A 22,974-nucleotide genomic window follows, 5' to 3' on the forward strand; every position below is an offset into this window, starting at 1 on the left:
TGCCCTTGAGAAAGGCACTTAACCCCAAAACTGCTCGAAGGGCGCTGCACTGCGACTGACCCTGTCCTCTTAACCTCTCTGTGGATCCATGTGTGTCTCTGGGGGTTGAGATAAAGGAAAAATACACTTTTTAATGTCTCCTTGAAAATTGACAATAACATATCTTCTCTTATCTATTTTAGGTTGCAAGAGGAAGACCAACGGCGGCTGCCCTGTGTGCAAGCAGCTCATCGCCCTGTGCTGCTACCACGCCAAGCACTGCCAGGAGAACAAGTGTCCCGTACCGTTCTGTCTGAACATCAAGCACAAGCTACGGCAGCAGCAGCTCCAGCACCGCCTACAGCAGGCTCAGATGATGAGGAGAAGAATGGCCACCATGCAGGGAAGAGCAATGCCCCAGAGCTTACCATCCCCCCCTCTGGCCCCCACTACAACCCCCAACACCACCCCCTCCCACCCCCAGCATAACCCACCCCAAACCCCCCAACAACCGCTTTCGAACCAGCCGCAGACCCCAGCGTTCTCTCCTCGCAACGGTCATCCCCTAACGCCAGCTTCCAAGGGCAAGGGGGGACCTCAAGCGTCCCCTTTACACCAGCAGCAGTCACCTCTCCCCCCGCAACCTCCCCAACCCCAGCCACCCCCTCAACCTCAACAACCCCCTCAACAACAACCCCCTCTCGCTGCAGTCAAGATGGCGCGGCACATTGAGATGGTGGCCCAAGCGCAGCAGCAGAACCAGCAGAACTACCGGGTCAACATGAACGGCCTGCCGCTGCACCAGCAGAACCCCCAGCAGAACCCCCAGCAGCAGCAACGCATGGCCGGACCCATGCAGATGGCTGGGGGTCAAATGGTGGGACCCAGAGGGCCCCAGGGCATGCAGCAGCCCATGGCCCCAGGTCAGTGGCCCAGCGCTGGGGGAGCTCAGCCTGGACAACCAGGAGTTGGAGTCCCTCCCCAGGTGGGTCAACCCCAGCAGGGGATACCGATGCAACAGAGACCCATGATGTCTCCTCAGCAACAGGCCCAGGCTCAGAGGATGCTAGTCCCCCAGCCGGGGGGTCCCAGACCCCAGACGCCGCCCCAGAGACCCGGGGCCATCGCCCCCAACGCCCTCCAGGACCTCCTGATGACCCTCAAGTCCCCCAGCTCACCCCAGCAGCAGCAGCAGGTCCTCAACATCCTGAAGTCCAACCCCCAGCTCATGGCGGCATTCATCAAACAGAGAACGGCAAAGTACCACGCCAGCAACCCCCAGCAACAACAGCAGCCGGGGATGTTGGGAGCCCAGCCGGCGATGCAGGCCATGGCAGCCATGCAGGCTGGGGCTGGGGGGGTCCAGAGGCCCGGGATGCCCCCTCAGCAGCCTCAACAACCCACCGCCCAGGGGATGGCTGCTTTAGGACCCCAGGGGCAACTCATGAACCCTGGACACAACCCCCAACCCAACGCTGCCCAGATACAGGAGCTCTACCGGAGACAGCTCCTACGACAACAACAACAGCAACAACAGCAGCAGCAGCAGGCCCATCCAGCCAGCTACTCTCAGCTCCGCATGCAGCAGCAGCAGCTAGCCATGCAGGGCCAGGGCCAGCTCCCTCCCATGGCCCAGATGGGTCAGTCTGGCATGGGCATGGACCCCACCGCCACCACCCAGAACCTCTTGCACCAGCGGATGCTCCAACAACAACAGCAGGGTATCCCTAACCAACAGGCCGTCCTCAAGCAGCAGACGGGGGGCTCCCCGGTCCAGCCCAGCCCCACCATGAGTCCCCAGGCCCAGGCCCACCTGCTGGCCGGCCAGCCCCAGCCTGGAGGTCACCTCCCTGGCCAGTCCCCCATGGCCAATGCCCTCTCCAACCGGTCCCCTGCACCCGTACAATCCCCGTGCCCGCCCTCGCAACAACACCCACATTCCAGCCCTTCGCCCCAGGTTCAGCCCTCACCCCACTCGGGGTCCCCCCACCCGGGCTTGGCAGGCCCCATGCCTGGCTCCATGGACCAGGGACACTTGGCCACGGCGGAGCAGAGCGCTATGCTATCGCAGATAAACACGCCCGCCAGAGGAGGGTTGAACAATGACTTGGGCACAGGAGGGGATACGACGGGAGATACGCTGGAGAAGTTTGTGGAGGGATTGTAGCATTAAACGGGAGACTTGGGCTACGTCCCAAATAGGTGACACCCTATTCCCAATTAGTGCACCAGGGCCCTGCTCAAAAGTAGTGCACTATGTAGGGATTAGGGTGCCATTTGGGATGCATCTAGAAACAAACCACGGTCTCCCCCCATCCTCCACTGATGTATTCGGACTCTGGGCCCCTCCCTTATTTGAGATATTGTTTGTTCTTTATAAAGCAATGAAAAATCTCATTTTTTTGTTTTGTTTTTACTTATATGTAAAAAGTTTCAAGAGATGTAAAAAGAGAGAAAATGGGGTAAAATGTTAAATGCCGACACTTATAGGGGAATGTTGATGTTTCCTAAAACTGGTGTTTCTTCTTCCTTATGAGTCGAGGGATTTTGCAAATTGCTGTTTAAAAGACGTTTAAATCACAAAGAATATATATTTTTTGGTTGAGACCAAAATGTGCTCAGACTTTGTTTTATTTGTTTGGTATTTGGTATGATGTCATGCCTTTTTGTTTCCTTTTTAAAGAAAATGTATAAAACAATTGCATTATAGTATTCATACTTTTTATTTTGTACCTTTTTGGAGAAAAAAAGTAAAGCATTTTTTTCTTTTGTGTTGAGACTGTAAAATAATTTTGTCTGGGAATCGGGCCAGGTTTCTTTTCTCTTCTCAAGCTCTTCTCATTCCTGGGACTTCATCTATGAAAATGGCTCCATGTTCCCAATATAGTGTAGTGTACTATATAGGGGATAGGGAGCCATTCCAGATGCAGCCCTGGCAATTGTAATCTAAAGTGTTGTACCATTTTTACAGAACCACCTGCATTTGAGAGGGAGGGACTCCTCCTTTTCCTCTTTGTGAAGTGTGTGTGTTCGAGGAGAACTATCCATTTGTATTGAAATAGGAAATGGACTATGGCAGTTTGTGTAATACACTGGCATGTATGCAGAAACACTTGATACACACACACACACACACACACAAAAAAAACAAGGACAATATCTCACTAGCCTGGAAACCGGAATCTCTGTCTTGACTTGAGGATGTAGAAAATTGTGGTTCTGTCATTTAAAAAGTTTGTCATAATTTGTTGATGTGTAAAGTTAAGTATATAAAGAGAACAGAAAACCGACTCTTATCCCGAGGAGGAATGGGGAACAGACGGACTATCCTGAGGGGGAATGGGGGTTCACTGGTTGACTGCTTGTTTGTTTTGAAAAGAGATAAATAAATAGTCCAGCTATCTATCAACCCTCCATCCTCATTCCCCTCTCTCAAAAACACAAACTTGAATAAAACTTGGGGTGGGTTACGTTCTCCTAGCTCCCTATTGTAAATCATGCAAGTTGTTATTAAGCAAAAATACTATAAATATAAGGAAGCGCGAATGAAATCACTGTATAAACTGGTTAAAGACTCATTTCTTACTTATATACCATATTGTTAAATAAACTGTGTGCAACAGACAACACTTGGAGTTATACTTCTGTATCAGAGTGGTTTGTGTGTCTCAATGGGATTATTATTTTTTTGGTCATTTAGCAGACGCTCTTATCCAGAGAGACTTACAGGAGCAATTAAGGTTAAGTGCCTTGCCCAAGGGAACATCAACAGATTTTTCACCTAGTCGGCTCGGGGATTAGAACCAGCGACCTTTCAGTTACTGGCACAACGCTCTTAACCACTAAGCTACCTGTCGCCCCAGGATTGTTTGCCCCGCAATTTTGATAGCAAACTAGGATGAGGTTGTGAACGTGTTTTATAGAAAATGAGTGGAAAAGTGAGAATTAGTGCTTCTCAGTGAGTGTATATCTGTCTCAGAATGAGAAGAGGTAAAGTGAGTATTAGTGCTTCTCAGTGAGTGTATATCTGTCTCAGAATGAGAAGAGGTAAAGTGAGTATTAGGGCTTCTCAGTGAGTGTATATCTGTCTCAGAATGAGAAGAGGTAAAGTGAGTATTAGTGCTTCTCAGTGAGTGTATATCTGTCTCAGAATGAGAAGAGGTAAAGTGAGTATTAGGGCTTCTCAGTGAGTGTACAGTCGTGGTCAAAAGTTTTGAGAATGACACAAGTATTGGTCTTCAAAGTTTGCTGCTTCAGTGTTTTTAGATATTTTTGTCAGATGTTACTATGGTATACTGAAGTATAATTACAAGCATTCCATAAGTGTCAAAGGCTTTTATTGATCATTACATTAAGTTTATACGAAGAGTCAATATTTGCAGTGTTGAACCTTTCTTTTTCAAGACCTCTGCAATCCGCCCTGGCATGCTGTCAATTAACTTTGGGCCACTTCCTGACTGATGGCAGCCCATTCTTGCATAATCAATGCTTGGAGTTTGTCAGAATTTGTGGGGTTTTGTTTGTCCACCCGCCTCTTGAGGATTGACCACAAGTTCTCAATGGGATTAAGGTCTGGGGAGTTTCCTGGCCATGGACCCAAAATGTTGATGTTTTGTTCCCCGAGCCACTTAGTTATCACTTTTGCCTTATGGCAAGGTGCTCCATCATGCTGGAAAAGGCATTGTTCGTCACCAAACTGTTCTTGGATGGTTGGGAGAAGTTGTTCTCGGAGGATGTTGGTCCCATTCTTTATTCATGGCTGTGTTCTTAGGCAAAATTGTGAGTGAGCCCACTCCCTTGGCTGAGAAGCAACTCCACACATGAATGTTCTCAGGACGCTTTACTGTTGGCATGACATAGGACTGATGGTAGCGCTCACCTTGTCTTCTCCGGACAAGCTTTTTTCCGGATGCCCCAAACAATCGGAAAGGGGATTCATCAGAGAAAATGACTTTACCCCAGTCCTCAGCAGTCCAATCCCTGTACCTTTTGCAGAATATCAGTCTGTCCCTGATGTTTTTCCTGGAGAGAAGTGGCTTCCTCGCTGCCCTTCTTGACACCAGGCCATCCTCCAAAAGTCTTCGCCTCACTGTGTGTGCAGATGCACTCACACCTGCCTGCTGCCATTCCTGAGCAAGCTCTGCACTGGTGGTGCCCCGATCCCGCAGCTAAATCAACTTTAGGAGACGGTCCTGGCGCTTGCTGGACTTCCTTGGGCGCCCTGAAGCCTTCTTCACAACAATTGAACCTCTCTCTTTGAAGTTCTTGATGATCCGATAAATGGTTGATTTAGGTGCAATGTTACTAGCAGCAATATTCTTGCCTGTGAAGCCCTTTTTGTGCAAAGCAATGATGACGGCACGTGTTTCCTTGCAGGTAACCATGGTTAACAGAGGAAGAACAATGATTTCAAGCACCACCCTCCTTTTAAAGCTTCCAGTCTGTTATTCTAACTCAATCAGCATGACAGAGTGATCTCCAGCCTTGTCCTCGTCAACACTCTCACCTGTGTTAACGAGAGAATCACTGACATGATGTCAGCTGGTCCTTTTGTGGCAGGGCTGAAATGCAGTGGAAATGTTTTGGGGGGATTAAGTTCATTTTCATGGCAAAGAGGGACTTTGCAATTAATTGCAATTCATCTGATCACTCTTCATAACATTCTGGAGTAAATGCAAATTGCCATCATAAAAACTGAGGCAGCAGACTTTGTGAAAATTAATATTTGTGTCATTCTCAAAACTTTTGACCACGACTGTATATCAGTCTCAGAATGAGAAGAGGTAAAGCGAGTATTAGGGCGTCTCAGAATGAGAAGAGGTAAAGTGAGTATGTGGGCTTCATTCAATTATCTCTCAAGAAGCCATGCAAATTTCAGGTTAAATTGAAACATTGCATTCAACACACAGAGTGGATTCATTGCAAATGACTTGCCATGATTTCAGGGGAGAAGCTGGGGATTTTATAATATTTTATTGTTGAATCAAATGATATAGCCATCAAGCCCAAAAAAAATTTATATGGTCACTTATACTTCAGTTAAAAGCTAGTTGCTATTCTTCTACTGGTATTTATTTGTCTAAATGTTCTAACTTATTTAGTACTTTAATAACGGGTCTTGTAACGCATGAATCCACCCTATCACATGACCTGGGTGGACGTCAAGCCTGTTGTCACGTGACAGGAAGTATAATGTGAAGCGGTTGAATGTAAGTATTTTGAATAATAAACTAAATTTAGCTCGTAATACATGTTTCCACTATCATATATGCAACTTCAATTTTCATGCAGTAATGGCACATTAATTCCTAAATGATGCAGAATATTTATGCTGAAGAGAGGATATTTCCCAAATGCCACCCCACATTGCTAGCTAGCTAGCAGCATTAACCTCCATGGCTATCAATCCGAGAGGCTAGCTACTAGCAAAACAATCAACACATCTAGCTAGCTAGCTATCTAGTGGCGCAAGAAGCAGACCACTACAATCAAATACGATGGACGACTCAGATCAAGACTTCGTAGACCTCTGCTCCAAGTTGCTCAAACGAGTCCGCAGGAAAGCAGGCGAAACCGAGAAGAGAAGTGTTGCAGAGCCCTCGTCCCAGGACACTGCGAAATACATACCCACCAAAAGGGTGACGACTAGGAGGAAGAAGAAAGATGTTGGCCCAAGTTCCATGGGAGCTTTGGGTAACAACTCTGAACACGTTTCCTCCATCTCTACCGCTTGTGATGAACCAATCCCACTTCCCTCCAATACAGACGAATCTAAACAAGCAGTGGTCAATGGAGGAATTGGACTTGGTGGAGGAGAGAATGGGTCATCAGTGGCTGTGGATGTTGATGGGTCTCGACCTGAGGATAAGGGAATGGGGGTGAAGGAGAAAGTGCTACACAGGATGCAGCAGTTCAAGAGAGTCAATCCACAGAAGCTGGTGCATGGTGAGAGGAATCAGCCTGCAGCAACAGGGAGTGAAAGTGACAGTGCTGCTCCCTATCCACTGCAAGGTAATCAAGGTGAGATCCATCACTGTGTCTAGATTATATGGTGTGTCTTTTCATTCATTTGTGTGTGTACTCAATGGCATGCTAATTACCCTTCTCTCCACCTCTGCCCTCCCCTGTTCAGCTCCATCCACCTCCGCCTCCACTCCCCTACCGCTGGACCCCCAGATGGATGATTCGGATGAGGCCCTGGCCCTGCGTCTACAGGAGGAGCTGGACAGGGAGGCCCAGGCTGTGGCCCACGGTAGGGCAGTGGACCTAGAGCAGGGTGGCCTGTTCTTCTGTCAGCTCTGCCAGAAGGACCTATCTGCCATGAGCCCCACAGGACGCACCCAGCACATCAACAGGTAGGGACTACTGGAGCTGGACACACACACTTGCTCTCTCACCCATTTAACTCCAGAATCTGTCTGTTAATAGAACAGTCAATGAGTCCAAAGACCCATCTAACTCCAGATTCTGTCTGTTAATAGAATAGTCAATGACTCCAAAGACCCATCTTTCTCCAGAATCTGTCTGTTAATAGAACAGTCATTAACTCCAAAGACCCATCTAACTCCAGATTATGTCTGTTAATAGAACAGTCAATGACTCCAAAGAAGATACTGCCTCGTTTCCTTTCCTGATCTTGAAGAACTGGATAGGTGAAATCATGTCCTCTTGTGTCTTCTGATGTGTATGTAGCCTTCAACAGTCCAGTGTTTTCAGATCAGTGCAGATGAAGGAAAGGAGACAAGGAAAATAAACCAATTGACATTATTGGGACACCCAATGTCCCCCTATCCAGGTGTCTAGACGAGAGTGAGGACAGTGCCCCCCGTGCTGCCCCCGCTCCCCGCGTCCCAGAGTGCCCCATCTGTGGTAAACGGTTCAAGTCCCAGAAGAGTCGCGCGGCCCACCTGAAGCGCTGCTCCTCCACGATGGGCGTGGCTCCTGCCGTGCTGCTGCAGGCTGTACAGAGACAGGCTGCCGAGGCTGCAGGGAGCCTGACTGACAGCACCGCCAACCAACCGTAAGTCAACCTGGCCTGATTGGTCCCGCCCCCTTTGAACCGTCAACCAACCCAAACAACTTGACTGCTGTTACTGTACATTAAATCGATAACTTTGATGTTAGAAGCATTAAGTCATGTTCAGGAGGGTGCAACATACTGAACATTGCAGATACAAGTGTACTTGATAGAGCTAACATTGTGCCCTACTGAACCACCCCTGTATGCTGCTTTTGGGGCCTTTGTGACCCACCTAGATAAATAAATGTAGGAGAAACACTGCATTGTTAAAATGTTGGAGGACAATAAACTATTCTATTCTACCCTTGAGTAACCCTCTCCTCTCCCCCAGTCCGCAGGCCGGAGGCGCCAAGCGTAAAGGCTCCACAGACCCCAGCCTCCCGGGCAGGAAGAAGCCCAGAAAGAAGCCCCGTTGCCTAGACGAAGACACCATGGTGGCCATGGCCCTGTCCCACTCCCTCCTGGAGAAGGAGAAAGAGATGGAGCGGGATATGCAGAGAGAGATACAGAGGGAGACAGAGAGAGAAGGGGGTCAGCAGCTCCCAGCCCTCCTCCCTCTTTCACCATTGAAGTGGAGAGCTGAACCAAGTAAGACAAGTAAGTCACTATCTTGACTGAACCTACATCTTGTTTAGGCAATATATTATGCTATGATTATAAGGATGTATTTGCTGTGATGAAAAATTATTTCCCTTTATTATATAAAACAGGAGCAAACTATACTAAATGCATTGATATGAAACTATACATGTATAAACAATTTTATGTTTCTATTATATGATTAATATCATAGCTGTGTCCTCCTTTTCTCTTGACCCCTTCCCCAGGTAAGGGGCGTGGCAAGAGGAAAAAGGGGGCACCCCCTCGCCCCCCTCCCCTCCTCCTGGTCCAGGACTCGGAGACAGCCCTGAGTCGACTACAGGAGCGTGTGGCTGCCCTCCTCCTCCATACCCGCGCCCCCTCGCCGCCAACCCCCACACGCTGCCCCAGCACCCTGCCCTCCTGCAGCGCTGCCCCCCTCTGGCAGAAGAGTGCGTTGCGGGACGGAGGGCCAAAGGTCATCTCTGAGTTCTACACCCCAGAGCTCAGAGAGTTTATACAGCCTTGGGTGTCTGTAAAGGTGAGAGCCTGTGTGTGTGTGTGTGTGTTACTCATACTTTCACATCTGTGCTTCTAATACTCTGATTTGCATTAATAGTATGCGTGTATCTCGATTCATAGTCTCCTTTTCATTCACACTTACATTTATTTCACACAATTTGTCTTCTTCTAGATGGATATGGTGTCTCCCACCAAGGCCATGCCAGTATCCTCCACCAACCCTTCCATAATAGAAGGCATCTCTATGACCAAGCAACCTATCCCCTCCTCCAAACGACCAGTCCCCTCCACCCAGGCAGCCCCCTCTTCGCTCCCTTCCACCCCAGGGACAGGGCACCTTCCAGTGGGCAGCCAGACTCTGTGTGACCTGATAGAGCTGGCTGATGAGGGAATGACCCTCACACAGTGGGGCTACTCTTCCCCAGGACCTGCCAGAGGTGAGAGCTACTCCTGGGAGAACTGTTATATACAGGAAACACACAGGGGTAAGACTGTGCACAAAACACAAAGACACTGACATGTAAAGGAGTGGAAATCCAACCGAGGATGACAGAAGTTAGTATAGGAGTAATACATCCATAGTATAATCTTCAATCTGACTCCATTATCGTGTGAATGCTATAGGCCCATAAGCGTATCCCATGGATCTAGTCAAGGTAGCAAGCCTTGCATCACCACTCAGAATACTATGTTACATGTGTCCGAGATAACCCTTATGCAATTATTAAGAGGCTGAGAGACAGAGCTAATATCTTGCGATCAATGTCCTAGCATAAAATGATTGATTTAACCTTAGCTCAGAGCTGTACAGTTAGAGGCCAAGCATATATTCTATGTTTAGTATGAATGACATTTACCATTAGACCATACATCAAATAATAATTCAAGGAATATTACTCAGAAATATGCAGCCTACAGTTCTTATCTATATCTAAAGTAATCCAATGTATTACAGTTGCGCAATAAGAATACAATTATCAAATGATACATACCAGAAGTCTTCAATGTCAAAAGATACAAAATATCTAAAAGTCTAAATGTATAAATGACACACTATGGTGTAATGGAACGCTACACCAGGAGATTGGTTTATAATGAATACATGAACTAAGTTTCCACCCATCTTTTATTCTCCCCTGAGCGCCAAATCTCAGTATCTCCCATCGTCTAATTAACATCACTTTGTTTGGCCGAAACAAAAAACTCAAATCATAAAAATACCACATGAACTCCAGAACCTCCCTTATCTGAATGACAGGAGCTCACGTCTGGTCGCTCCCTCTTTGAACTGACCGCCGTCCAGCAGACAGAATAACACAGTAACTCTTTAACTATCAATCCATAGCACTTACAGTACAATAAAACACATAAAAATGCACAGCTCTTTATGAACTCTTAAATCAATCCAAACAAGACATTTTAATTCACACAGTAACATTCATTTAGATGATTCAAGTTTTCATCTGTCTTCACAACCCCCGACGGTGTCCGTGCTCCCATGGTTCTACGCGAACGTCATGCCACGGAGAAAGCCAGGGATAAGGTGTGTTTGACTTTTGTGATAGCCGTCATAGGGTCAGCCTTCCAGACGATGCCATAAATCCTGATAGAGTCCTTACTCTGGGCCTCAGCACCTGCAAGTCGCTAGATGCATCTTCGTCACTGGCCTTCATCGTTGTTCACTCCCTATTTTTCCACTACAGACACAGGATGTATACACACGCTCACAGACATGGAGATAGAACACACACAGCATCCCAAGCTAGCATCCCTGAGAGTAGCTAGCATCCCTGAGAGCAGCTAGCATCCCTGAGAGTAGCTAGCATACCTAAAAGTAGCTAGCATACCTAAAAGTAGCTAGCATCCCTGAAAGTCAAACATACTGTACCTCTAACGTTGTTTATCTTCCCTCTGTGCTCAGATAAAGAGAGCACTGCTACAGACTTCCACCTAAGTGGCTTTGTTCCTGAGAGCACAGACGAACCCCCTGACCTGTGTGTCAGTGGCTTCATCCCAGAGAGCATTAGAAACACTGAAAGCCATCAAAGGAGATCTGTTCCTCAAAGCAGAGACACCAACAGGAGCAACCAGAAATCAGTAAGGCACCTTTTAGAAGTCTTCCACTTTATTGTATACCTTTTCATAACTAGACCTTGATTAGCTGAGTCCAGTGTGTTAGAGTAGGGTTGGAGCAAAACCCTACACATCCAGTAGCTCTCCAGAAAGAGGGTTGGCCACCCCTGGGCTAATATAATCACCTTCTCATACCTGTGTTGGACACTTGTTGCCTGCTCATTAATAATAAATAATAATAATATGCCATTTAGCAGACGCTTTTATCCAGTCATGCGTGCATACATTTTTTTGTGTATGGGTGGTCCCGGGGATCGAACCCACTACCTTGGCGTTACAAGCGCCGTGCTCTACCAGCTGAGCTACAGAGGACCACATTGCTCTGTGATGGTAGCTGTTGTGTATGTCTCTGACCCATAGGTGGCGCTGTCCAGGCTGGCCTCAGACCTGACCAGTATGGTGAACAACCCCCAGTTCAGTGATGTCCAGCTACAGGTGGACAGTGGGGAGGTGTACTTCACCCATTCATTCATGCTGTACGCTCGATGCCCCCTGCTGGCGCAGATGGTAAGTGCATGTGTGGATTTCACCTAGTAATATTTGCTTGTATGGTTCTCATTTGAAACCATTTTTTATTTACAGTTGAATTATGATTTGTTTTCTATCTCTCGTTCTCTCAATCCCTCCCTCTATCATCTGTCCTTCTCTCCCTCTGTCTCTCTCTCCCCACTCTCTCCCTCTGTCTCTCTCTCCCCACCCTATCCCTCTGTCTCTCTCTCCCCCCACCCTATCCCTCTGTCTCTCTCCCCCCACCCTATCCCTCTGTCTCTCTCCCCCCACCCTATCCCTCTGTCTCTCTCCCCCCACCCCATCCCTCTGTCTCTCCCCCCACCCTATCCCTCTGTCTCTCCCCCCACCCTATCCCTCTGTCTCTCCCCCACCCTATCCCTCTGTCTCTCTCCCCCCACCCTATCCCTCTGTCTCTCTCCCCCACCCTATCCCTCTGTCTCTCTCCCCCACCCTATCCCTCTGTCTCTCCCCCCACCCTATCCCTCTGTCTCTCCCCCCACCCTATCCCTCTGTCTCTCTCCCCCACCCTATCCCTCTGTCTCTCCCCCCACCCTATCCCTCTGTCTCTCTCCCCCCACCCTATCCCTCTGTCTCTCTCCCCCCACCCTATCCCTCTGTCTCTCTCCCCCCACCCTATCCCTCTGTCTCTCCCCCACCCTATCCCTCTGTCTCTCTCCCCCACCCTATCCCTCTGTCTCTCTCCCCCACCCCTATCCCTCTGTCTCTCTCCCCACCCTCCTATCCCACTGTCTCTCTCCCCCACCCTCCTATCCCTCTGTCTCTCTCCCCACCCTCCTATCCCTCTGTCTCTCTCCCCACCCTCCTATCCCTGTCTCTCTCCCCACCCTCCTATCCCTCTGTCTCTCTCCCCACCCTCCTATCCCTGTCTCTCTCCCCCCACCCTATCCCTCTGTCTCTCTCCCCCACCCTATCCCGCTGTCTCTCCCCCCACCCTATCCCGCTGTCTCTCCCCCCACCCTATCCCTCTGTCTCTCTCCCCACCCTCCTATCCCTCTGTCTCTCTCCCCACCCTCCTATCCCTCTGTCTCTCCCCCCACCCTATCCCTCTGTCTCTCCCCCCACCCTATCCCTCTGTCTCTCTCCCCACCCTCCTATCCCTCTGTCTCTCTCCCCACCCTCCTATCCCTGTCTCTCTCCCCACCCTCCTATCCCTCTGTCTCTCTCCCCCACCCTATCCCTCTGTCTCTCTTCCCCCCACCCTATCCCTCGGTCTCTCTCCCCCCCACCCTATCCCTCTGTCTCTCTCCCCCCACCCTATCCCTCTGTCTCTCTCCCCCCACCCCATCCCTCTGTCTCTCTCCCCACCCTCCTATCCCTCTGTCTCTCTCCCCACCCTCCTATCCCTCTGTCTCTCTCCCCACCCTCCTATCCCTCTGTCTCTCTCCCCCCACCCTATCCCTCTGTCTCTCTCCCCCACCCTATCCCTCTGTCTCTCTCCCCACCCTCCTATCCCTCTGTCTCTCTCCCCACCCTCCTATCCCTCTGTCTCTCTCCCCACCCTCCTATCCCTCTGTCTCTCTCCCCCCACCCTATCCCTCTGTCTCTCTCCCCCCACCCTATCCCTCTGTCTCTCTCCCCCACCCTATCCCTCTGTCTCTCTCCCCCACCCTATCCCTCTGTCTCTCTTCCCCCACCCTATCCCTCTGTCTCTCTCCCCCACCCTATCCCTCTGTCTCTCTCCCCCACCCCATCCCTCTGTCTCTCTCCCCCCACCCCATCCCTCTGTCTCTCTCCCCCCACCCCATCCCTCTGTCTCTCTCCCCACCCTATCCCTCTGTCTCTCTCCCCCACCCTATCCCTCTGTCTCTCTCCCCCCACCCCATCCCTCTGTCTCTCTCCCCACCCTATCCCTCTCTCTCTCCCCCTATCCCTCTCTCTCCCCCCTATCCCTCTCTCTCTCCCCCCACCCTATCCCTCTGTCTCTCTCCCCCCACCCCATCCCTCTGTCTCTCTCCCCCACCCTATCCCTCTGTCTCTCTCCCCACCCTCCTATCCCTCTGTCTCTCTCCCCCACCCTATCCCTCTGTCTCTCTCTCCCCCACCCTATCCCTCTGTCTCTCTCTCCCCCACCCTCTCCCTCTGTCTCTCTCTCCCCCACCCCATCCCTCTGTCTCTCTCCCCCCACCCCATCCCTCTGTCTCTCTCCCCCCACCCCATCCCTCTGTCTCTCTCCCCCACCCTATCCCTCTGTCTCTCTCCCCCACCCCATCCCTCTGTCTCTCTCCCCACCCTATCCCTCTGTCTCTCTCCCCACCCTCCTATCCCTCTGTCTCTCTCCCCCCACCCTATCCCTCTGTCTCTCTCTCCCCCCACCCTATCCCTCTGTCTCTCTCTCCCCCCACCCCATCCCTCTGTCTCTCTCCCCCCACCCCATCCCTCTGTCTCTCTCCCCCACCCCATCCCTCTGTCTCTCTCCCCCACCCCATCCCTCTGTCTCTCTCCCCCCACCCCATCCCTCTGTCTCTCCCCCCACCCCATCCCTCTGTCTCTCCCCCCACCCTATCCCTCTGTCTCTCTCCCCCCACCCTATCCCTCTGTCTCTCTCCCCACCCTCCTATCCCTGTCTCTCTCCCCCACCCTCCTATCCCTCTGTCTCTCTCCCCACCCTCCTATCCCTCTGTCTCTCCCCCCTATCCCTCTCTCTCTCCCCCCTATCCCTCTCTCTCTCCCCCCTATCCCTCTCTCCCCCTATCCCTCTGTCTCTCTCCCCCCACCCTATCCCTCTGTCTCTCTCCCCCCACCCTATCCCTCTGTCTCTCTCCCCCCACCCTATCCCTCTGTCTCTCTCCCCCCACCCTATCCCTCTGTCTCTCTCCCCACCCTCCTATCCCTCTGTCTCTCTCTCCCCACCCTATCCCTCTGTCTCTCTCCCCCACCCTATCCCTCTGTCTCTCTCCCCCACCCTATCCCTCTGTCTCTCTCCCCCACCCTCCTATCCCTCTGTCTCTCTCTCCCCACCCTATCCCTCTGTCTCTCTCCCCCACCCTATCCCTCTGTCTCTCTCCCCCACCCTATCCCTCTGTCTCTCTCCCCCACCCTATCCCTCTGTCTCTCTCCCCCCACCCTATCCCTCTGTCTCTCTCCCCCCACCCTATCCCTCTGTCTCTCTCCCCCACCCCACCCCTCTGTCTCTCTCCCCCCACCCCATCCCTCTGTCTCTCTCCCCCACCCCATCCCTCTGTCTCTCTCCCCCCGCCCCACCCCTCTGTCTCTCTCCCCCCACCCCCACCCCTCTGTCTCTCTCCCCCCACCCCATCCCTCTGTCTCTCTCCCCCCACCCCATCCCTCTGTCTCTCTCCCCCCACCCCATCCCTCTCTCTCCCCCACCCCATCCCTCTGTCTCTCCCCCCACCCCATCCCTCTGTCTCTCCCCCACCCCATCCCTCTGTCTCTCCCCCCCACCCCATCCCTCTGTCTCCCCCCCACCCCATCCCTCTGTCTCCCCCCCCACCCATCCCTCTGTCTCTCCCCCCACCCCATCCCTCTGTCTCTCCCCCCACCCCATCCCTCTGTCTCTCCCCCCACCCCATCCCTCTGTCTCTCCCCCCACCCCATCCCTCTGTCTCTTCCCCCACCCTATCCCTCTGTCTCTCCCCCCCACCCTATCCCTCTGTCTCTCCCCCCACCCTATCCCTCTGTCTCTCTCCCCCCACCCTATCCCTCTGTCTCTCTCTCCCCCCACCCTATCCCTCTGTCTCTCTCCCCCCACCCTATCCCTCTGTCTCTCTCCCCCCCACCCCATCCCTCTGTCTCTCTCCCCCACCCCATCCCTCTGTCTCTCCCCCCCACCCCATCCCTCTGTCTCTCCCCCCACCCTATCCCTCTGTCTCTCCCCCCACCCTATCCCTCTGTCTCTCCCCCCACCCTATCCCTCTGTCTCTCTCCCCCACCCCATCCCTCTGTCTCTCCCCCCACCCTATCCCTCTGTCTCTCTCCCCCACCCCATCCCTCTGTCTCTCCCCCCACCCTATCCCTCTGTCTCTCTCCCCCCACCCTATCCCTCTGTCTCTCTCCCCCACCCCATCCTCTGTCTCTCCCCCCACCCTATCCCTCTGTCTCTCTCCCCCCACCCTATCCCCCTCTCTCTCCCCCACCCTCCTATCCCTGTCTCTCTCCCCACCCTCCTATCCCTCTGTCTCTCTCCCCACCCTCCTATCCCTGTCTCTCTCCCCACCCTCCTATCCCTCTGTCTCTCTCCCCACCCTCCTATCCCTCTCTCTCTCCCCCTCCTATCCCTCTCTCTCCCCCCTATCCCTCTCTCTCCCCCCTATCCCTCTGTCTCTCCCCCCCACCCCATCCCTCTGTCTCTCCCCCCACCCCCATCCCTCTGTCTCTCCCCCCACCCCATCCCTCTGTCTCTCCCCCCCACCCCCATCCCTCTGTCTCCCCCCCACCCCATCCCTCTGTCTCTCCCCCCACCCCATCCCTCTGTCTCTCCCCCCACCCCATCCCTCTGTCTCTCCCCCCACCCCATCCCTCTGTCTCTCCCCCCACCCCATCCCTCTGTCTCTCCCCCCCCACCCCATCCCTCTGTCTCTCCCCCACCCCATCCCTCTGTCTCCCCCCCCACCCCATCCCTCTGTCTCTCCCCCCACCCCATCCCTCTGTCTCTCTCCCCCCACCCTATCCCTCTGTCTCTCTCTCCCCCACCCTATCCCTCTGTCTCTCTCTCCCCCACCCCATCCCTCTGTCTCTCTCCCCCACCCTATCCCTCTGTCTCTCCCCCCACCCTATCCCTCTGTCTCTCCCCCCACCCTATCCCTCTGTCTCTCTCCCCCACCCTATCCCTCTGTCTCTCCCCCACCCTATCCCTCTGTCTCTCTCCCCCCACCCTATCCCTCTGTCTCTCTCTCCCCCACCCTATCCCTCTGTCTCTCTCTCCCCCACCCTATCCCTCTCTCTCTCTCCCCCCACCCTATCCCTCTGTCTCTCTCCCCCCACCCTATCCCTCTGTCTCTCTCCCCCCACCCTATCCCTCTGTCTCTCTCCCCCACCCTATCCCTCTGTCTCTCTCCCCCACCCTATCCCTCTGTCTCTCTCCCCCACCCTATCCCTCTGTCTCTCTCCCCCCACCCTATCCCTCTGTCTCTTCCCCCCACCCTATCCCTCTGTCTCTCCCCCCACCCCATCCCTCTGTCTCTCCCCCCACCCCATCCCTCTGTCTCTCCCCCCCACCCTATCCCTCTGTCTCTCCCCCCACCCTATCCCTCTGTCTCTCCCCCCCACCCTATCCCTCTGTCTCTCCCCCCACCCTATCCCTCTGTCTCTCCCCCCACCCTATCCCTCTGTCTCTCCCCCCACCCTATCCCTCTGTCTCTCCCCCCCACCCTATCCCTCTGTCTCTCTCCCCCCACCCTATCCCTCTGTCTCTCTCCCCCACCCTATCCCTCTGTCTCTCCCCCCACCCTATCCCTCTGTCTCTCCCCCCACCCTATCCCTCTGTCTCTCCCCCCACCCTATCCCTCTGTCTCTCCCCCCACCCTATCCCTCTGTCTCTCCCCCCACCCTATCCCTCTGTCTCTCCCCCCACCCTATCCCTCTGTCTCTCCCCCCACCCTATCCCTCTGTCTCTCCCCCCACCCCATCCCTCTGTCTCTCTCCCCCACCCTATCCCTCTGTCTCTCTCCCCCCACCCCATCCCTCTGTCTCTCTCCCCACCCCATCCCTCTGTCTCTCTCCCCACCCCATCCCTCTGTCTCACCCCATCCCTCTGTCTCTCTCCCCCACCCCATCCCTCTGTCTCTCTCCCCCCACCCCATCCCTCTGTCTCTCTCCCCCACCCCATCCCTCTGTCCCTCCCCCCACCCCCATCCCTCTGTCCCTCCCCCCCCCACCCCATCCCTCTGTCCCTCCCCCCACCCCATCCCTCTGTCTTTCCCCCACCCTCTCTCTCTGTCCCTCCCCCCACCCTCTGTCTCTGTCCCTCCCCCCACCCTCTGTCTCTGTCCCTCCCCCCACCCTCTGTCTCTTTCCCTCCCCCCACCCTCTGTCTCTTTCCCTCCCCCCACCCTCTGTCTCTTTCCCAGGTCCATGACAGTGGATTCGGGGTGCAGGAGGAGGCCATGCCCTCAGCCCAGAGGGTGTTGTTGGGTGAGGTACCAGGCCAGGCTGTGTATACCCTGCTCCAGTACATCTACACAGCCCACTGCCCCCTCACACCCACCCTGCTGCCACACGTACAGGAGCTGGCATCCAGGTAAAGTCTGACTCAAAACACCTCCGTCTGGATGGGTAGACTGGTGTTTAAGTGATGTGACTTAATCTTAGTAACAGAGAGTATTACATAATAAATAAAGAGTGAGTTAGAATTAACATATTGTTCTTTATCTTCCCTCCCCTGTTGCTTTCTGTTTCTCTTTCTGTCTGTCTCGCTCTCTTTCTGTCTCCCTCTCTTTCTGTAACACTCCTTCTTTCTCTCTGTTTTGTCCTCATCAGGTTCGACCTGGAGGAGCTGCAGCAGCTGTGCCAGCTCTACCCAGCTCAGACAGACATCCACAGAGGTGTAGAGGGACAGGGGGATCCGTGGGGAGACTACCCAGCCCAGGAGCATCAATCTGGGGGAGAGGAGGAGCACCGAGACCAGGTCTTCATGGAGCTCCTCCGCTCTATGTGGAACGAAGAGGTTGTTGAGGAAGATGAGGGCAGAGCAGAGGAAGGAGAGATAGCGATGGAGGGGGAGGGGCGAGGGGATGGCGTGACGATAGAAGACGGAGAGACGAACGAAGAAAGGGTGAACGAAGAAGAGATGGAGGAGATATATGAGTTTGCCGCCACTCAGAGAAAGAGGGATGAAGGGAAAGAGACTGAAAAGGAAGAATCAGAGGATGAGGAGGGAGGAGTGACATTTTTCACAGAGACAGAAGAAGAGCAGGAGGCTCCAATCCAAGCTCACTCATTGGCTGAACACTCAGATAGGACTGAATTAACACGCATGATATCCCTTCAAACAAAACTGCCCAGTTTGGAGGCAGCCATAGCTATGGGTGACATTGACACAGACAGGGAGAGTCCAAATAGGATAAGAACTGATCTCAACAAATCAGAAGGTAGAGATCCAGAATGTTCTAGAACAGCCACCATGGAATCAGACAGAACAAAACAATTTGAATCAAACGTCACAAGCTCAAGAAGTGTCGGAGAGGTATCTACAAATAAAAGCCTCCACCCCAGCCCCCATGACGATCAGGAGCTAATCACCAGTCTGGACCGTAGCTACAGCCGCCTCTTCTCTGACTCCTGGGGGGTCTATGAGACGCAGGAGGAGCCCCACACCTCCCCACCAACACCCCCATCCTGCCACTCCCAACCCCCCAGGGCTAGCCACAAACTCTCCCGCTCCCAGCCCCCCAGGACCATGGTAGAGGAGGATGCGAGACAGCCAGAGCCCACCTCCCCACCCCCACTGTCCTCCCGCTCCCAGCCCACAAGGGTGAAGGTCGATGGGGGTACGAGACCGACAGCGATCCCTACCTTCCAGTACTCAGCCAGTGAAATCATTGACCTCTCCATTAGTCCTCCTCTGGTCCCTGCTGTATCCGCCCTACCTGTTCCTGGTTTGTCTCCAGGGGAAATGACTGATATCGGGGCAGGAGGAAGGACGGAGGGGGTGGTTGGAGGAGGGAAAGTTCCTGTGTGTAAGGAGTTATTCCAAGAGAAGATACCATCTAATCCAGAGGATATAGAGAGAGAGAGTCATGGTCTTTACAGTATTTCTGTACCCCTCTCCCCTCCTCACAGTACCAAAGAAGAACCTGAGCTTATAGTTCTGTCTGACTCTAGTGAAGAGATGGAGGTAGGGGATCTAGCACCTACCAGCCCCTCTCCACCACCCCCTCCTCGTCTCTCCCAGAACCACCAAGGCTACACCCGAATCAGAACTCAATCCAACACAGAACCCAATAAACCCACCTCAAGAACCCAATCAGACACAGAACCTAAGAAACCCAGCTCGAAGGAGAAAGAGACTAGTAGTTGTTCTGTGAGGGTTCCTTCTGTCTCATCTTCAGATCAAGGCCTAGATCCAGATCCTCCTGGTTATAAACCAGGTTCTACTCTTGGTTCTGCTGGTTCTACTAGTCCCATGGACTGTTCTGCAGAGATGTCTTGGCTCATCCCGGCCACTCCGCCCATGCCATCCAAGAGGACCAACACCAGCTCTACCCAGACCTATAGTAGCATGCGTCGCACTCAGCTCTTTCCTAAGGCTAACTCCTCTTCCTCCTCTTCTGCAGCATCAGTTTTCTCCTCTCCCACCCTCCCTTTCAGGCCTAGCCTTCAGACCTCCACCACCTCCAACCCGCCCAGGGTTTCTACATATTCTGCCCAGACAGAGTCCTCTATTTCTAGGCAGAAATCAGACAACAGTGGGCCACGGCACTCCAGCTTGGGTCTCGACCATGACGACCGCTCTTCCCAGAAATACAACAGTGGTTCATTCGGGTCTGACCGTGCTGCCCGCTCCCCTGTATTCACGGTCCCCTCCCAGTCCCAATCAAAACGCTGCCGCCTCCCCCGCCTGACCCCCTCTCTCTCCTTCATCCCTCCACCAGACGCCTCCACCAAGGGTACCCCTCTCCACAACGTCCCCCAGCCTTACAGCTCCACTCCCCTTCATTCAGATCTACCCAAGCCCTCCGCTCCGTCTCTGGCCTCCATGGCCTCCCCTCTTCTGAGAGACGGTGCAGGGGAGGGGGACAGCGGAACCAGGCAGAAAGGGAGGGAGCTGGGGTTCTCTGGGAGCCCATGGAAGAGAGGGGGACTGGGGTCTCTGCACCTGTCCCTCTCGGACCCTTCCGACCCCTCCTCGTCCCCACATAAGGAGTCCCTTACCCAACCGAGAGAGAAGAACGGCTCCCCCGGACAACGCCGACCATCCACCGAGGCTAAATACTTCCACAGCCCAGGAGATAGAGAGACGGAGGGAGAGAAAGAGAGGGGGGTGAGAGAGGAATCGGATGAGAGGATGGAAATAGAGGAACTGGAAAGGAGTGTAGTGAAGGAGGAAGAGCAGGAGGAAGAGATAGAAAAAAGAGAAGGAGAAGATATGGAGAGGTCCACTAACAGCTTTCAACAGAGCTTCCTCGGGATGGACGAGCCTCCCATGGCCTTCGATGACTCCTGGGGCCTAAACGCAGGAGGAGGGGACACGGACGGAGAACGATCCCAGGACGTGTGCTTCAGTCTGAGGATGGAGAGCAGCGGCGGTGGGGCTAGTCCTCCAAGACAGGGCCGGAGAGATGGAGAGGTTGCAGGACCATCCTCTACTTTTACCCCCTCTCCTCCTAAAACCCACACCAGCCACTCTTTCTCCACCCCCTCTCCACCTCCACCCAACACCACTACGCCCCAGGCCAACGCAGAGATCAACGCTAGCCTCCTGGACGCTAAGATCTGGGACGACTGGGGGGAGGAGGAGGCTCTTCCTCTCTCTCAGAGGGTGAATGCTGTAGCTCTGGCTCAAAGAGTGGCCCAGCTCAAGACTCCAGGTAATTCACTATCAGCAGTTATAACCCCTTGTATAGAGGTTTTAATGTTTAATCTAGCTAGCTCGTGTTCAAAGCTGGCTTCATTACTTCGTACTGTTGAAATATTGAACAATCTTCCATTCGTGATATTCTGATCCATAAATGCAATAAAAATGTGAAACACATTCTCTGTTTTGTTACATCTGTTCTTGTTTGGCTACCCTTTGACCCCTCTCTCCACAGTGGCGTCCCGTAGGAAAGGCCAGCAGGGCCCCCTGGTCCCCATCACCCCCATGCCCAGCTACTCTGACATGGACACACCTGATCTCAAGAACAAGCTCAATAGGTCTGACTCCCCCAACACATCACTTCATAACAGTCTCTCTGTCTTTTCTATCAGTTATTTAATTCATGCAGTTATTTCACTCCCCGTCACTACTGCCATCTGCAGAGCAGACCTAGCCTGGTCTAGTTTCCAGTCCTTTTTCCTCCAGTGATAGTTTTTTGATGATTGTTTGGATATTTGTGAGATTATTTTAGGAGCACAATGCATGGCAGTTCTCAGTGTAGTCTGTCTATATTCTCCATCTATCTCTCTTTCTGTTACCATCTCCCTCTTCATATAGTAAAAGCCTGTTGCCAACCTGCTCTGTATCCTCCCTCCCTCTAGATTCGGTGTGCGTCCCTTACCCAAGCGCCAGATGATCCTGAAGCTCAAGGAGATCCACCAGTACACCCACCAGGTCATCAGTTCAGAGTCCGAGGATGAGGCACCTTCCCTGGGTCGCCCCAGAGCCGTCGGGCCCCTACCCACCACCACCTCCATGGAGCCCACCAGAAAGCCAGTGTCCTGTGCCCAGACTGGGGGGTTTAAAGAGCCTAGTGAAAGAGCAGCACCTACCGTCTCCCTGGTGAAACTGCCTGGTGGGGAGGAGGACATGGAGCCTCTCTCTGCCTCTCAGGGATCCAATAAGTCCTCCACAGCACCCAGTGAAGACTCTGAGAGGTTAGCACTGCAAGTGTTTGTTTTTTTAACAGATGTTCATGTATGTATTTGTCTTGAATATATTTCTTGACTGCTAAATTAAGTCAAATGTACTAACATTGACACTCCTCCGTTCACCCCCCAATCTATTCTCCAGGTCTAATCCAGAGCAGTGTCTCTCTGATGACTCAGATAACGACGACATTACTTCCTCGCAGTCTGCCTCCAAGCTCCAGGACAGCCTCGTCGCTGTCCGTCGTTTCATCCAGTCAGACCCTCACCTCTACGGGCAGATCCTCCACTACCAGCCCCTGGTCCTGTCAGACCTCCAGGCCAGACTCAAGGCCGCAGGTATCCGGCTGGGGGCAGCCAAGCTACTAGACTACCTGGATTCCCAGTGCATTACGTTTACCACAGCCAGGCCTGGACTGAGGGGAGGGAGAAAGAGGAGAGGGAAGGGGGTGACCAGGGCTGGAGGGAGGGGAAGGGGAGGGAGAGGGGTAGCTAAAACAGCAGATTGAAGTTACCTGTGTGAGGATACAGTGGAGGCAAAGGTGGATTTGAAGTGAACATTTTATCAGTGGCAATTAAGGCTGTCAAATGTTACTACCACTGAGTTTAAGTTGAATTGTTTCCTGTTTTATATTGGTTGTATATTGTTTGGATTTAATTTAAAATGTTACTTCTATAACTAAGAGAAAATAAAAAAAGTCACATTTATGTTCCCTTCCTAGTGTCAAGTCCCTGGGATGAACTCAATC

The 22,974-nt window shown here is 52.8% G+C and overlaps 2 protein-coding genes across 8 annotated transcripts in view; both read left to right on the forward strand.

The window, feature by feature from the left end:
• The window catches only part of crebbpa (CREB binding protein a), a 51,779-nt gene extending 48,159 nt beyond the window's left edge, over positions 1-3,620 (forward strand). For all 5 annotated transcript variants that reach the window (XM_045211730.1, XM_041867218.2, XM_045211731.1 and 2 more), the window contains one exon: positions 183-3,620. In XM_045211730.1, the coding sequence (XP_045067665.1) occupies positions 183-2,146 (1,964 nt within the window). In that variant the 3' untranslated portion in view covers positions 2,147-3,620. The remainder of the gene's footprint in view (positions 1-182) is intronic.
• Positions 3,621-6,049: 2,429 nt separating this feature from the next.
• slx4 (SLX4 structure-specific endonuclease subunit homolog (S. cerevisiae)) lies at positions 6,050-22,923 on the forward strand. 3 transcript variants are annotated; one of them, XM_041867214.2, is made up of 14 exons: positions 6,050-6,188; positions 6,301-6,999; positions 7,112-7,334; positions 7,775-7,999; positions 8,331-8,596; positions 8,827-9,119; positions 9,273-9,537; positions 11,022-11,197; positions 11,594-11,740; positions 17,791-17,960; positions 18,200-21,249; positions 21,472-21,574; positions 21,899-22,234; positions 22,371-22,923. In XM_041867214.2, exons 2-14 carry the CDS (start codon positions 6,477-6,479, stop codon positions 22,732-22,734), a joined length of 6,141 nt encoding a protein of 2,046 aa, XP_041723148.2. In that variant the 5' UTR covers positions 6,050-6,188; positions 6,301-6,476; the 3' UTR covers positions 22,735-22,923. The 3 variants fall into 3 exon arrangements, with proteins under 3 accessions (XP_041723148.2, XP_041723147.2, XP_041723149.2); XM_041867213.2 differs by having other exon boundaries at positions 6,050-6,999; XM_041867215.2 differs by having other exon boundaries at positions 6,050-6,990.
• The last annotated feature ends 51 nt before the right edge of the window (positions 22,924-22,974 follow it).

This window comes from Coregonus clupeaformis, chromosome 38 (genome assembly GCF_020615455.1).
Source record: "Coregonus clupeaformis isolate EN_2021a chromosome 38, ASM2061545v1, whole genome shotgun sequence".
Classification (NCBI taxonomy): domain Eukaryota; kingdom Metazoa; phylum Chordata; class Actinopteri; order Salmoniformes; family Salmonidae; genus Coregonus; species Coregonus clupeaformis.